Consider the following 16,282-nt stretch of genomic DNA (forward strand, 5'->3'; position numbering starts at 1 on the left):
ATCCCTGGCCTTGCTCAGTGGGTTAAGGATCCAGCGTTGCCATGAGCTGTGGTGTAGGTTGCAGACGCGGCTCGGAGTTGCTGTGGCTCTGGCGTAGGCCGGTGGCTACAGCTCCAATACGACCCCTAGCCTGGAAATCTCCATATGCCTCGGAGCCGCCCTAGAAAAGGCAAAAATACCAAAAAAAAACAAACATTCATCTTTACCTGTTTGTGCAACCATTAATATGTTGGTCTTTCTTTTAATTGTATTTAAAAGCAGCCTGAATAGATTTTTTTAAGTGCAAGGACCTCCCACATATATATCCTAGGTCATTACCAGACATGCTATCATTTGGAAATAACTGCTAATCTTATGTATGTCTTTCAGTAGCAAAATAATGTTATTTGGAATACGGGTTTGCAAAATCCTTGGAGTGTTAAGGCACAATAGAGAGTTCATTAGGAGCCCAGTCTCAATTTTGTTTAATTAAAAAAATAATCTGAAAAAATTATCATGGGGGGAAGCTCCCGTCGTGGCTCAGTGGTTAACGAATCTGACTAGGAATCATGAAGTTGTGGGTTCGATCCCTGGTCTTGCTCAGTGGGTTAAGGATCCGGCATTGCCGTGAGCTGTGGTATAGATCGAAGACGCTGGGATCTCGCGTTGTTGCTCTGGCATAGGCTGGCGGCGGCTACAGCTCCGATTCTACCCCTAGCCTGGGAACCTCCATATGGCGCTGGAGCGGCCCAAGAAATGGCAAAAAAAAAAAAAAAATTGTCATGGGGGGAGACCAGGTGGTGGGACTTTTTCTTCATACACATGGAGAGTATTTTAACCTAGTCCTTATGTTAGAGGGATGCTGAGTCATCCTGAAAGGGTATCAGTGTGTGCTGACCCCTCACTGTGCAGAGACTGATCACCGTCCTCTGACACCACATTCAAAGCCTGGGCTAAGATTTCCCAGGCCTGAGCTCACTTCATTTCACCTGGCAGCATCCATATTCTTAATGAAGTGGAGTTTCTTCAAAAGGTAAGGACTGGCATGGAATGACTACATTTTCAGTGCAAACTCCTATGTTAGGCCATTAAAACACTAAACTTGATGAGTAAACATTATAGTTGGAAAGGAAATTAAAAGCCTTTTTTTTTTTTCAACCGAAGGACAATATCTTGGGGTGGAATACTGTCTTCTTCCACTCTTTAGTCCTTAGTTATTTGCCGTTGTTGTGTTTTTGTTGTTGTTGTTGTTGTTGTTGTTGTTGTTGTTGTTGTTGCCATATATACTTGGATATTGATGAATCATGAAATAACTTATATTACGTGATTTAGCCTTAGCCATTTCACAGATAGGCCAGAATATCCATTTCTATCTGGGACAAGGTTTTAAAGGAATTGAGGATTTGGGTGGGGAAATACTGAATTCCATGTAAGGATAATTTCTTCCTGAGGAAATTTATGAGCACTTCAGAGTTGATAAACCTCAAAATGCAGACAGCATATATTTCCTGGAAATCAGAAAAGCAAATGACTTGAACAAATAAAGAAGAAACTCTTTGATGGGAGGGTTTACCCCAGCTAGAGTACCGTAGCTACTCACCACCTCCTTGAGACTTGTGTGCAGAAAGTGTGAACGGTCAGATGGGCTCTGTCCTACTGGAAGTCTGGCCACTACATTTCTACTGTTGGTAAGTGGTAAACTTTTAAAACTATATCCAGGTGTACCCATATCTCCAGGAGTCACAGTCTCTCACTGTATAAGTGTTTATTGATTTCTTTTTTTTTTTTTTGCTCCCCCCTCCCCGCACCTGTTTTAGGGCCACCCCTGCAGTATATGGAAGTTTCCCACAGTAGGGGTCACATCAGAGCTCAGCTTCCGGCCTATGCCACAGCCACAGCAATGCCAGTCCTTAACCACTGAGTGAGGTCAGGGATCAAACCCGAATCCTCATGGATAATAATCCAATTTGTAATCCGCTGAGTCACAGTGGGAACTTCCCTTACTGATTTCTTATTCCCTGTTTGCACTTTCTTAAGTTGACTGAAGAGATGTCTGAGTAGATATTATTCACTGATTCCTTAATCACACTTTAGCTCAATCTTCTAAACTCATATAGTTCCTTTCAGTATTACCTTCATCTCCTAATAATCATTACAGAGGATACTCTGTTATAAATTCCCTGTGGCGTTCCATTTCGCAGTTAGTATACTCTTAAATGTCATGAGATACATAGTATTACAGTAAGTTGTCAAAGGCTTCTTGTTAATATGAAGTCCAGGATATTTAAAATTTTAATTTTGTCTCTCATTTTTAAAAACTAGCTACTACCTATCAAAATCCACCAAAGCACTAAATGGCATATTGATATCTATAATTATTTCCTAGATCTATGCTTTTCCAAAAATACATTTTTTTAACTTTTTTTTTTTTTTTTTTTTTTTGCTGCCCTGTGGCATATGGAGTTCCTGGGCCAGGGATCAGATCTGAGCTGCAGTTGCAATGCAAACAAGCTATAGGCAATGCCAGATCCTTACTCCACTGTGCCAGGTTGGGGATTGAACCTGTGACCCAGTACTCCAGAGACAACCCCAATCCCGTTGTGCAACAGCAGGAACTTCTCCAAAATAATTATGAAATATTTACTTTGTCATGAACGAGTACAACAGATTTAATTATAAATTATGTGTTTTATATTAGTGAATACCATTAATGTAACTTAACCTCATATTCTTGAGAAAGTTAATTTAAAGTATTCACTTATTTATTCATTAAAATTTGATAATTTATTCTTTTCTAAATATTAATGATAAAATATGAGTAAATTGCAGTGTTGTTTTGCATTCAATGAGTGCACGGAAAGAAACCTGGTATGAAAATTTTTCTCTTAATATTTAAATCACATGTTTGATGTCATTTAAAAAGGGTCTGACTATAACCAAAATTTGGCATTCTCTTACCTCTCTAAATGCAACCTCTTTCTATGAATTTTCTCTGTTTGACTTCCAGTGCTGAGAGAATATATGTCTTTTACTAATTTTACAGAGACATTAAGCACATTTCATTGCGTAGTTTTAGTATGTTGTGTGAGTCATGTCCCAAAGTGACTTTTCTCTCTTTACTGATTAAACACCAGTTCTTCCAAACTGGAATCCAGTAACTCACCCAGCATGGAGTTCATTAAAAACACATTCATTTCACATTGTAAACATTTTAGGATATACAGGTAAGTTGAAATGTATACATGCTGTGGAAATTAACAAAAAAACTAATATACTTTTCCTTGATTTGACGAGAATGTAACAAATACCCAAATTGCTCAGTGTTTTCATGCAGCAAAAACCAAATTTAAAAATATCTGCACTGTAAAATACTGACTGGTGGCATTTTAAATAAATAACAGCTAAGATAACTAACAAAGATGCAGTCATTGGACAAAGGATGCGAGAGTCATTTGTAAACATTCTACAAAGAAACAAGTGAACATAGTTTATAAATGAGCAATTGCTGTATAACATAGAAGTAAATTATGTATATATGGATACACATACACATATTTTCAATGTTTTGATGTTTTGATGGTTACAAATATCAAAGGCCTGTTGTTTTTGTAAAATATAGACTTCATGGCCAGGTGGTTAAAGTCTTGAGTTTTGAATCTGATTGATATCTCACCCAACACCATCAAGTTAGTATTTTTAAGCTACTTAACCTGTACCCGTCCACATTTTGATGTTTATAAAAAGGGAATCATATTAATACCCACTTCAGAAGATTGTTGTGAGAACTTAATAGAATAGTAAATGGAATACTACTTGTCTTCATGGGAAATATTTCCAGTAGCTGTCCACTACTGTTATAACAGTAATCACTATCATTAATACAGTATATTTAACTGTATGTCATGGATTGGTCCAATTGAAAGTGATGAAATTAGTATAAAAGTTCTAAGGATATATTCTGGTAAAATATGAAGACTCTGAGGAGTGCTCGAAGAAAATTACAACAGAAGAAATTGGGGGAGAGTTCAATGGAAGGAAAAGAAGATAAACACATGTATTTAATACTTACACATTTAGCCACATGATGTCGCTGTCCACCGCGAGGTATTTCACCACAAAAGAAATACAGCATTCATTACGTACCAAGAGGCTGCTCTTCCTCTCCATCTCTGGAATACGGGCAATGCTAGCATGGGATTATTATTTAAGAAAAGAAGAATAAGGAACTAAAAATATTTTCAAGGTTTTGATCGATACAAAAGCGACCCAGTATTTGCAAAAGGCTTGCAATGGTATTTTCCTGGAGAGAAAGTCAGGGAGACCTGCGACTACTGCTTGCAGTTCTGCCTCTCCTACTGTGGGAGTCCGGGAGCGGCCAGATCCACTACTCGGTCCCCGAGGAGGCCAAACATGGCACCTTCGTGGGCCGCATCGCCCAGGACCTGGGGCTGGAGCTGGCCGAGCTGGTGCCGCGCCTGTTCCGGATGGCGTCCAAAGGCGGCGGGGACCTTCTGGAGGTAAACCTGCAGAATGGCATTTTGTTTGTGAATTCTCGGATCGACCGGGAGGAGCTGTGCGGGCGGAGCCTGGAGTGCAGCATCCACCTGGAGGTGATCGTGGAGCGGCCGCTGCAGGTGTTCCACGTGGAGGTGGAGGTGAAGGACATTAACGACAATCCGCCAATGTTTCCAGTGGCAGTAAAAAATTTGTTTATTTACGAATCCCGGCCGCCTGGTTCTCGGTTTCCGCTAGAGGGCGCATCAGATGCAGATATCGGAGCTAATTCGCTGTTGACCTACAGTCTTAACGCCAATGAGTATTTTACCTTGGATGTTAAAAGAAATGATAAGGAAATTAAATCCCTTGGACTTGTGCTGAAAAAACTTTTAAATCGAGAGGACACTGCTGAACATCACTTACTTATAACAGCAGTTGATGGTGGGAAACCAGAACTCACTGGTACTACTCAGTTGAAGATCACCGTTCTGGATGTGAATGACAATGCCCCAGAGTTTGAGAGCACAGTCTACAGAGTCAGATTATTTGAAAATGCACCAAATGGTACCCTAGTAGTGATTGTTAACGCCTCTGATTTGGATGAAGGAGTAAATAAGGACATTGTATATTCTTTCAATACAGACACATCAGCAGATACTCGGTCGAAATTCCACTTAGACCCCGTTAATGGATACATCAGTGTAAAGGGTAACATAGATTTCGAGTCGACTAAATTATATGAAATCCAGGTAGAAGCGACTGATAAAGGAAATCCCCCAATGGCAGATCACTGCACGGTTCTAGTTGAAATTTTGGATACCAATGATAATGTACCCGAGTTGGTTATCAAATCACTCTCTTTACCTATATTAGAAGATGCTCCACTCGGTACTGTCATCGCCCTGATCAGCGTGTCCGACCGCGATTCTGGTGCCAATGGGCAGGTGACCTGTACCCTGACGCCTCATGTCCCCTTCAAGCTGGTGTCCACCTTCAAGAATTACTATTCGCTGGTGCTGGACGGCACCTTGGACCGCGAGAGCGTGGCGAGCTACGAGCTGGTGGTGACCGCGCGGGACGGCGGCTCGCCTTCGCTGTGGGCCACGGCCAGCGTGTCGGTGGAGGTGGGCGACGTGAACGACAACGCGCCGGTGTTCGCGCAGCCCGAGTACACGGTGTTCGTGAAGGAGAACAACGCGCCCGGCTGCCACATCTTCACGGTGTCGGCGCGCGACGCGGACGCGCAGGAGAACGCGCGGGTGGCCTACTCGCTGGTGGAGCGGCGGGTGGGCGAGCGCGCGCTGTCGAGCTACGTGTCGGTGCACGCGGAGAGCGGCAAGGTGTTCGCGCTGCAGCCGCTGGACCGCGAGGAGCTGGAGCTGCTGCAGGTCGGGGTGAGCGCGCGCGACGCGGGCGCGCCGCCTCTGGGCAGCAACGTGACGCTGCAGGTGTTCGTGCTGGACGAGAACGACAACGCGCCGGCGCTGCTGCCGCCGCCGCCGCCGTCGCCTTGGGCGCCGCCCGGGTGGCCCTGGGGCGCGGGCGGCGGGGCGGGCGTGGTGAGCCAGCGGTGGCGCGGTGGGTGGGCGCGGGCCAGGTGGTGGCGAAGGTGCGCGCGGTGGACGCGGACTCGGGCTACAACGCGTGGCTGTCGTACGAGCTGCAGGAGGCGGCGTCGGGGGCGGCGTCGGGGGGCGCGCGGAGCGCGTTCCGCGTGGGGCTGTACACGGGCGAGATCAGCACGACGCGCGCCCTGGACGAGGCGGACGCGGCGCGCCAGCGCCTGCTGGTGCTGGTGAGGGACCACGGCGAGCCGGCGCTGACGGCCACGGCCACCGTGCTGCTGTGGCTGGAGGACGGCGGCCCGGCGCCCAAGGCGTCCTCGCGGCGGGTGGTGGGCCCCGCGGCGGCGGAGGCGGCGCTGGTGGACGTGCACGTGTACCTGGTGGTGGCGATCTGCGCGGTGTCGAGCCTGCTGGTGCTGACGCTGCTGGTGTACACGGCGCTGCGGTGCTCGGCGCCGCGCGGCGAGGGCGCGTGCGTGCCCGGGCAGGCGCGGCTGGTGTGCTCGAGCGCGGTGGGCAGCTGGTCTTCGTCTCCGCGGCGGCAGCGGCGGCAGCGGCAGCAGGTGTGCTCTGGGGAGGGGCCGCCCAAGGCCGACCTCATGGCCTTCAGCCCCAGCCTTCCGCCTGGCCCCATTAGTGGGGATGGAGAAGAAGAGGTGCATGCGGAGGCTGATTTTCCTGCCAAGGTGAGTAATTTGAAAATATTATTTCAAAAATGCCTTTAATTCCTCAATTTTTACTCTCTTGGAAATATCTGACCAGTTAGCCTCGATTCTGGTAATAGAGTTTTCCAGGTATTGATTTAGTGGTTAAGACGTTTGAATTTCTTGGTACTAATGGTGTTGAACCAAATCAGCAATAAGTAGTGAGAACCATCCTTGCAGGTTTAAAAAAAAAATTGCTGTAGGATTATCTTATTCCTCAAAGTCTGGATAGAGGGTAGATAGATTTTGCAGGATAAATTGTATTGATTAGACTGTGAATACTCTTGTGGCTCCTTGGATTAAGGATCCAGCGTTGTCATTGTAGTGGCTTGGTGCACTGTTGTGGCATGGGTTTGAACCCAGGCCTGGAAAATTTCACATGCCAGCCAGCTTGGCCAAAACAAATAGTATTTGACTTAAACTGTGGTGTACTAATATCTGCACAATACTTCAGTAGCTCATGATCCATTTCATTTGGAATCCCTAGTAGATGTTAGTCCAAATGTCACTGGCCACTCCTTTTTATTAGGCTCTCACATCTTCAGTTTCCAGTATTAGTTTATGAAGCCTGTTATCTGCTGTGGAGTCGCTTTTACTTCGTCATTTATCCAGAGCCTCAGTTCTTTCTCTCTTCTTGAACATGATTTATTTTAATTTTTGTGCTTACACTTGGCAATACTGTGTGTTGTTGCTAGTTTTCCAATTGCTTAAAAAACAAAAATAGTTTTTAGAATTGTATTTTTTTCATCTTCAGTTCACTACTTTTAGGAGTAAGTGTTAAGATATCAATAGGAAGTGAAATTTTAGTACTCCATTAGTGTATCATTATTTAGAAAATATTCCTTTTGAAAGAATATTATTAGTCTTGTTAAGAATTATTATTTTCCGGAGTTCCCATCGTGGCGCAGCGGAAATGAGTCTGACTAGGAACCGGGAGGGTTTGAAGGTTCGATCCCTGGCCTCGCTCAGTGGGTTAAGGATCTGGCGATGTGGTGAGCTGTGGTGTAGGTCACAGATGGGGCTCGGATCTGGCGTATCTGTGGCTGTGGCATAGGTTGGCAGCAACAACTCCGATTAGACCCCTAGCCTGGGAACCTCCATATGCCTCAGGTGCAGCTCTCAAAAGACAAAAAAAAAAAAAAAGGTATTATTATTTTCTACCCGAGAATGGGTTCCAGTGTATGCAATTATATGGATACTTTTCTGCACCAGTTGTGTACTCCAACGTCATACTTGCTTGCTCAAGTTTCCTTGCAGAAACCTGCTTCATACTCAGTGATATTGTGGGGGAGGCTGACATGCAAAATAGGCCTCCATTTTTCCACTTCCACTTCCTCCTTCTGGCACTATTCTTTGTGGCTTCATGTCCATCAAGTATTAGCCACAGCATATTTAATCTCAGTGCACTATCTTGTTAGGTTTCATTTTCATCCCATGGTAAATAATGAGGTCATCTAGAGTTCATGTCTTCCAGGATATGGGACTTCAATCTTCAAATCAAGCTCTCTTCTTCAAATGCTTGGCTAACATGATTCTCGGCTAATAAGACATTTAAAAAACCTTGGAGGTTTTCCCTTTAGAGAGGTATTGCTGCCATACTAGGCAAATACTGAATAGTTCCCAAATAAATATCCTTTATATTCTTTCGCATTCCTCATCCATGCATTTAATTATTTGCAAAATAAATAGACAGGGAGTCCTTCACACTTTCTCTCAGTGTGTTTGATACTGATCATTTTGCACACATCTACACTTTGAATCCTCAAACAGTGAAATTACTTTTATTTATGTTTTTAGCTAAAAAAAAAAAAAAGGCAGTGTTTGGCTCTTCATACAGTGGGAGCCTAGAGCTATTTTCACTAGACTGATTTTTTTTTTTTTTGGTCCTAGACAACCATGGGGTAAGAAGTTATGAAAAAGAGGCAAAGAAAGTTGGCAAACCGCTGCCATTGTGCCCCTCTATATTAAGGTTATTTATATCAGGAAAATATATTGTGCTGTATTAACTGAAAATTCTTCATTGATCATTAGGACTCAATGTCTCAGAGATCATGAGCGCCAAGAACTGGAGTGAAAATTAAGCTAAAATCCAGGTGTTCAATGCGGACGTTGAAATATATTTTAAGTAGAGAAATATCTGAGGGAAATATTTTTGGATTTCTGTAAACTATAAAGACTGTTGAAACATCGTATTTTCCTAACTAGCTATGTGACCACCTTATTAGGCAGTTGAAGAAAGCCAAGCCACTTTACTCAGTAAATATTTGGCAAATACTCAGTAATTATTCTGAGCCATTAAACTATTATGACACCAAATAGTCTCTTTAAAAGTTTATATTTTAAAAATGCGGGATTAGACACACATATCCAAATACCTACAAAAGGGAAATTAATATAATAAATGGCCCAAGTGAGGTGATCTAGATGCTGAAGTATAAAAGAAAGTAAAATTGCCTGCCCAGTTGGTTTAATCATGAAAATTTTTGTCGGTCAAGGAACTTTCAAGTTCTTATAAAATGAGGGAGACTGCTTTGAAAAGTTTGGAAGCGATGGATATTACTTAGGCAGGGACTGAAATGAGTATATTTGTTTAATGAATGTTATCAGAAGCAGGAAACTGTTCACTCTGACAAAAAGGTATGAGTACTGCAGGAGAAAATAGAAGTTTAGGCATATTAGATTCTGGAGAACAGGCAAGTTGTGTATAAGTCAAAAGAGACAAAATGAGAAAATACCCATCTTTCTCCTGTGAGGTGGATGGGTTCCAGTGTATAAAATTACTTGGAATACTTTTCAACACAAACTGTATATACTGTAACATCCCATTTCCTTGTGAAAGCTGCCGTGCCCTCAGCCCTTAGATGATTTAAAGATTTTCAACTGAGTGATGATGGTCTTTGCTTACTTTTTTGAACATTTTTGAAATTCCCTTTCAATGATGTATTTTTGAGATCAGAGCTTTCCTAAAGGGGGTTCTTTGAAGTCTTCAACACCAGGAATGAAAGATTCAACGGTGAAGAGTGTGTCATTATTAATAACTATCTTTCTTCACTCTCAGGAACACACACACACACAAACTGTCATGACTTCTCCTAACCAACACTTTACCAGTTTTATATTTGCAAAATGTTATGTTAACTATATGGCCTGGGTAAATACTTAAAACTTCTATGAAAAAAAAATTTCCACTGAAGTGAATGCTGCTCTTGTGGGGAAAGTAAGTATCATAATTAATTAGTAGTGCAAAACATGTATCTCAGTAGTACACAAATGTGCTTCTCTTCTCCAACAGTGTTAAAATGTGTGGAATGGCTGAAAGATTGGCTTGGACTTCCAGAGTCTGTTACTTACCGTTTGGAGCCACATGGTGTCGCTCTGTAACCATAAAATTGATCCACTAGGGAGAAAAAAAGTCCTTCCTATTCTTACTGTAAAGAAGCTGCATCCACCACCCAGATACTGAAAATATGGAGGGAGCAGCGTCATTGTCCTGAACGGTCGCGGGATATCTCCCCATTTTGAAGCAAGACCCCCTTAATGAGAACAAAGCCCTGCGGGCTTGAGATGGAGTTTTCTTGGGCAATCGGCCAGGAATCCCGGCGTCTGCTGCTCTCACTTCTGTTTCTCGCAGCCTGGGAGGCCGGGAGCGGCCAGGTCCGCTACTCGGTCCCGGAGGAGGCCAAACACGGCACCTTCGTGGGCCGCATCGCCCAGGACCTGGGGCTGGAGCTGGCCGAGCTGGTGCCGCGCCTGTTCCGGATGGCGTCCAAAGGCGGCGGGGACCTTCTGGAGGTAAACCTGCAGAATGGCATTTTGTTTGTGAATTCTCGGATCGACCGGGAGGAGCTGTGCGGGCGGAGCCTGGAGTGCAGCATCCACCTGGAGGTGATCGTGGAGCGGCCGCTGCAGGTGTTCCACGTGGAGGTGGAGGTGAGGGACATTAACGATAATCCGCCTGTGTTCCCCGCAGCACAAAAGAATCTGTTTATGGCCGAATCCAGGCCGCTTGACTCTCGGTTTCCACTAGAGGGCGCTTCGGATGCAGATATTGGAGTCAATGCTGTGCTGACTTACACGCTGAGCCCCAACGAGTATTTCTCGCTGGAAAAACCATCTGGTGACGAGCGGGTAAAACGTCTCGGGCTAGTATTAAGGAAACCTTTAGACAGAGAAGAAGCTCCGCAGATTTTTTTAGTACTTACCGCCACTGATGGCGGCAAACCTGAGCTGACGGGGACCGTTCAGATACTCGTTACAGTTCTGGACGCCAACGACAACGCCCCAGCTTTTGACAGAACACTCTATGCGGTGAAATTACTAGAAAATGTTCTTAATGGAACGTTAGTAATTAAACTTAATGCCTCAGATTTAGATGAAGGCGCGAATGGGAACATTATTTATTCATTCTCAACTGATATTTCACCAAATGTGAAATCCAAGTTCTACATAGATCCAATCACGGGAGAAATTATGGTAAAAGGATATATCGATTTTGAGGAAAGCAAATTCTATGAAATTCTTGTAGACGGCATTGATAATGGGCAGCCCCCACTCTCTGGCCATTGTACAGTTATGGTGGAAGTTGAAGACACCAATGATAATGTCCCAGTTATAGAATTCAAGTCCTTGTCACTCCCGGTAAGAGAAGACGCTCCACTGGGCACCACCATCGCCTTGATCAGCGTGTCCGACCGTGACTCGGGCGCCAACGGGCAGGTGACCTGCTCGCTGACACACTACGTCCCCTTCAAGCTGGTGTCCACCTTCAGGAATTACTATTCGCTGGTGCTGGACGGCACCTTGGACCGCGAGAGCGTGGCGAGCTACGAGCTGGTGGTGACCGCGCGGGACGGCGGCTCGCCTTCGCTGTGGGCCACGGCCAGCGTGTCGGTGGAGGTGGGCGACGTGAACGACAACGCGCCGGTGTTCGCGCAGCCCGAGTACACGGTGTTCGTGAAGGAGAACAACGCGCCCGGCTGCCACATCTTCACGGTGTCGGCGCGCGACGCGGACGCGCAGGAGAACGCGCGGGTGGCCTACTCGCTGGTGGAGCGGCGGGTGGGCGAGCGCGCGCTGTCGAGCTACGTGTCGGTGCACGCGGAGAGCGGCAAGGTGTTCGCGCTGCAGCCGCTGGACCGCGAGGAGCTGGAGCTGCTGCAGGTCGGGGTGAGCGCGCGCGACGCGGGCGCGCCGCCTCTGGGCAGCAACGTGACGCTGCAGGTGTTCGTGCTGGACGAGAACGACAACGCGCGGCGCTGCTGCCCGCCGCCGCCGCCGTCGCCTGGGCGCCGCCCGGGTGGCCCGGGGGCGCGGGCGGCGGGGCGGGCGTGGTGAGCCAGCGGGTGGCGCGGTGGTGGGCGCGGGCCAGGTGGTGGCGAAGGTGCGCGCGGTGGACGCGGACTCGGGCTACAACGCGTGGCTGTCGTACGAGCTGCAGGAGGCGGCGTCGGGGGGCGCGCGGAGCGCGTTCCGCGTGGGGCTGTACACGGGCGAGATCAGCACGACGCGCGCCCTGGACGAGGCGGACGCGGCGCGCCAGCGCCTGCTGGTGCTGGTGAGGGACCACGGCGAGCCGGCGCTGACGGCCACGGCCACCGTGCTGCTGTGGCTGGAGGACGGCGGCCCGGCGCCCAAGGCGTCCTCGCGGCGGGTGGTGGGCCCCGCGGCGGCGGAGGCGGCGCTGGTGGACGTGCACGTGTACCTGGTGGTGGCGATCTGCGCGGTGTCGAGCCTGCTGGTGCTGACGCTGCTGGTGTACACGGCGCTGCGGTGCTCGGCGCCGCGCGGCGAGGGCGCGTGCGTGCCCGGGCAGGCGCGGCTGGTGTGCTCGAGCGCGGTGGGCAGCTGGTCTTCGTCTCCGCGGCGGCGGCGGCAGCGGGTGTGCTCTGGGGAGGGGCCGCCCAAGGCCGACCTCATGGCCTTCAGCCCCAGTGTACCAGATTCTGGAGATAGAGAGGATCAACAGCTTGCAACTGCGGATTCCCTCTCAAAGGTTAGTTTATAAATATCCTTTCTTTAAAGTTTCATATTCTTTCATTCTAATAATTGTTTCTTAATTAAAAAAATTCTGAGCCATATTTCTCTGAATTACATTTCTTTTTGCTCTTTTTTAAATAAAATCTTTTAGAACTATAGGTATGGTAATACTTGTTTATAATCTTCATTATTCAATGTACAGTTATATAGCAGTGTTATAAATTTTATTGCTATCCTAACCTATTTATTTTCAGTTGTAATCAACTTTTAGAGAGCATTTTCTTATTTGCTCATAATACATTGAAAAGTCCAGATGCAATAGTACAGCTCAATTAGTTATTTGAAAGGGAAAACTTCTATTACCTCTGCTCCAGAAGCCAGTCAAATGCACCTCCCAGATATCGTCCCGCTTCTCCTCCAAATGTAGCCACAGTTTTAAATTTATAACTCATTAATTTTGACCTCTTTCCTGAATTTTATCCAAATAGAATAGTGCAAAATGTGTTATTTGTGTGTTCCTCAAATTTATCATCATTCTATGGAATCCATATTGGCATAGGTACTTGGAGTTCATTTAATTATCTCACTTAGTAGTGTATTTTATGAATAGGGTATGAGTTCTTCATTCCACTATTGAGAATTTTGTATTGGTTTTTTTCTTGACTCGTTCATATAATGCTGCTATCAATATAGTTGTAAAATTTTCAGTGTCCATGTGTACTTTTTTCTCTAGTTAGTTAGGATCAAGATTATGTCAACTTGTTTCACATCTCTGGGTATAGACTATGTACATATCTTCTTTAATTGGAGGAAGTGGAACATAGACTCTGTGCAGATCTTCTTCTTTAATTACTAATGTAAATCAATTTCCCAAAATGCATTTACATGCATTCCTCGTTCTAGCAGTGAATGAGTTACTGTTACTCTTCATCATCTCTAAAACTGACATTATCAGATTATTTGCATTGTTGCCATTTTGCTGGATGTTTTCAGTATTCCTATGTTATAGTTCCTAATTTGTAATTGAGGCTGAGTGCCTGTTTGTATTATTATGATCAGCCATTTTTATCCTATTTTGTAAGGTATCTGTTTGTGTCTTTTGCCTGTTTTTCTATTCTGTTTTATTTTTCTGCTGCTTTTTGAAATTTTTTATATTCTGGATACAATCCCTTTCTTGATTTTGCACTCTTCCATGATGTGACTTGTCTTTTTATTCTTTTGTCTTTTGGCACATAGAAATTTTTTTTAATAATTTTTTTTATTTTCCCACTGTACAGCAAGGGGGTCAGGTTATCCTTACATGTATACATTACAATTATATTTTCCCCCCACCCTTTCTTCTGTTGCAACATGAGTATCTAGACAAAGTTCTCAATGCTGTTCAGCAGGATCTCCTTGTAAATCTATTCTAAGTTGTGTCTGATAAGCCCAAGCTCCCGATCCCTCCCACTCCCTCCCCCTCCCATCAGGCAGCCACAAGTCTCTTCTCCAAGTCCATGATTTTCTTTTCTAAGGAGATGTTCATTTGTGCTGGCTATTAAATTCCAGTTATAAGTGATATCATTTGGTATTTGTCTTTGTCTTTCTGGCTCATTTCACTCAGTATGAGAGTCTCTAGTTCCATCCATGTTGCTGCCAATGGCATGATGTCATTCTTTTTTATGGCTGAGTAGTATTCCATTGTGTATATATACCACATCTTCCGAATCCAATCATCTGTCGGTGGAGATTTGGGTTGTTTCCATGTCCTGGCTATTGCGAATAGTGCTGCAATGAACATGCGGGTGCTCATGTCTCTTTTAAGTAGAGTTTTGTCCGGATAGATGCCCAAGAGTGGGATTGTGGGGTCATATGGAAGTTCTATGTATAGATTTCTAAGGTATCTCCAAACTGTTCTCCATAGTGGCTGTACCAGTTGACATTCCCACCACCAGTGCAGGAGGGTTCCCTTTTCTCCACAGCCCCTCCAGCACTTGTTATTTGTGGATTTATGAATGATGGCCATTCTGACTGGTGTGAGGTGATATCTCATGGTAGTTTTGATTTGCATTTCTCTTATAATCAGTGATGTTGAGCAGCAATTTTTTTATTTTGCATAAGTTCGATGAATCTTTGTTTTCTTCTTGATTCTATTCCATGAAGATAATTTCTTGTGGTGTCTTTTAGCTGCCTGCCTATGCCATAGCCACAGCAATGAGTGATCTGAGCTGTGTCTTCGACCTACACCACAGCTCACCACAAGGCCAGTTCCTTAGCCCCCCTTAGTAAGGCTAGGGATCAAACCCCCCATCTTCATGGTTACTAGTTGGGCTCTTAACCTGCTGAGCCACAGCAGGAACTCCTCAATAGTTTTATTACATGCTCAGTTTTAGTTTTCTTTGGTTTTATCTTGTCTGCAGTTTTTAAAGCTTCTTGAATATGTAGTTTGATGTCTTTCATCACTATAGAAAAATTTCAGCAGTCTGACTTCAAATACTGCTTCTGCCTCATGTTTTTTCTCTTTGTCTTCTGTGACTCAAGGGATATGTGTGTTAAATCTGTTCACCATATCTCATATCTTCTATGCCCCTCTCTATTTTTTAAATATCATTTTTGGTACATCTTTTACATCCTGGATATTTTGTTCTGACCAATCTTCCACTTCAGCAAATTTCTCTCATTATTAAATCATCAATTGAATCTACACTTCAATTATAACATTTGTTAGCATTAGAATTTTAATTTTTCCTTAAAAATAGAGTATAATTTTCTGGTGAAATTCTTTATTATGTATTTCAATACCTTAATCAGTTAATTCGGGATCTGTCATATCACTGTAATAAGTGGATCATTTTTGTGCTGTGTTTTTTTATTGTTCATTTTTTCTTATGACTTTCTTATTAAGATGATAATTTTATATTGAGTTCTGGATAGTGTGCAGGAGAACCTGTAGTTTTTCTAGATGTATTTATATTCTTCTAGAAATGGATAAAGAACTTATAAATATTTGACATGTAAGAATTTAGGTCATTAGTGGAAAAGTTTGAATTGGGATATATATTTACCTCTTTTCCTCATTTATTACTACAATGACTTCTGTCATTACAAATGTTCTGAAAGTGTTATTTTTACCTCTCCTACTGACACTCTAGTAGGAGTGTTCTATTCTGTAGTCCCACACAAAGAAAAGTTAGCAGAATAAGGAGTTTGTACTTATTTTAAAACAATTTCCCTTCCTCCCCACTACTAAAGCATAAGAACCAAGCTTATTGAAGTTTATTCCTGTTTAGTTACCTTCCTTTCTTCTTTCTTACCCTGTATACTTTCTAATGCTATAAGAATTTTGCATCCCACCAAGTTTCCACTCACTTGACCTAGGGTTTAAAAACTGTATATGACCTAACAGATGCCCATTTCTCTCAATTTAATGATAACTAAACTGTGGCCTGGAAACATAAAAAATTTGCCTGAGGTACATGAATATTAGTGTGAATATGTAGAATAGAACCACAAGTACTTGAATTTAGCTCCACTGTCTCTTGTCACTATTAAATGAACTCATTTGGGAGTAATGGAGGCAAT

The 16,282-nt window shown here is 44.3% G+C and overlaps 2 protein-coding genes across 2 annotated transcripts; both read left to right on the forward strand.

Moving 5' to 3' along the window:
* The first annotated feature begins 4,268 nt into the window (after positions 1–4,268).
* LOC125124732 (protocadherin alpha-3-like) lies at positions 4,269–7,383 on the forward strand. The gene is given in 3 exon segments (XM_047774748.1): positions 4,269–6,044; positions 6,047–6,727; positions 7,291–7,383. Coding segments are annotated over 3 exon segments (2,550 nt in total).
* Positions 7,384–10,223: 2,840 nt separating this feature from the next.
* Positions 10,224–12,749, forward strand: LOC125126435 (protocadherin alpha-4-like). The gene is made up of 2 exons (XM_047778844.1): positions 10,224–12,044; positions 12,085–12,749. The coding sequence occupies exons 1-2, from the start codon at positions 10,283–10,285 to the stop codon at positions 12,747–12,749; spliced, it is 2,427 nt and encodes an 808-aa protein (XP_047634800.1). The 5' UTR covers positions 10,224–10,282.
* Positions 12,750–16,282: the final 3,533 nt, after the last annotated feature.

This window comes from Phacochoerus africanus, chromosome 4 (assembly GCF_016906955.1).
Source record: "Phacochoerus africanus isolate WHEZ1 chromosome 4, ROS_Pafr_v1, whole genome shotgun sequence".
NCBI lineage: Eukaryota > Metazoa > Chordata > Mammalia > Artiodactyla > Suidae > Phacochoerus > Phacochoerus africanus.

Excerpts from the sequence above, each read along its gene's own strand:
- LOC125126435 (XM_047778844.1), top strand. The coding sequence starts at position 10,283 with ATGAGAACAAAGCCCTGCGGGCTTGAGATGGAGTTTTCTTGGGCAATC. Across the intron at positions 12,045-12,084 it reads GCCTGGGCGCCGCCCGGGTG|CGGGTGGCGCGGTGGTGGGC; the intron begins GCCCGGGGGCGC and ends GTGGTGAGCCAG.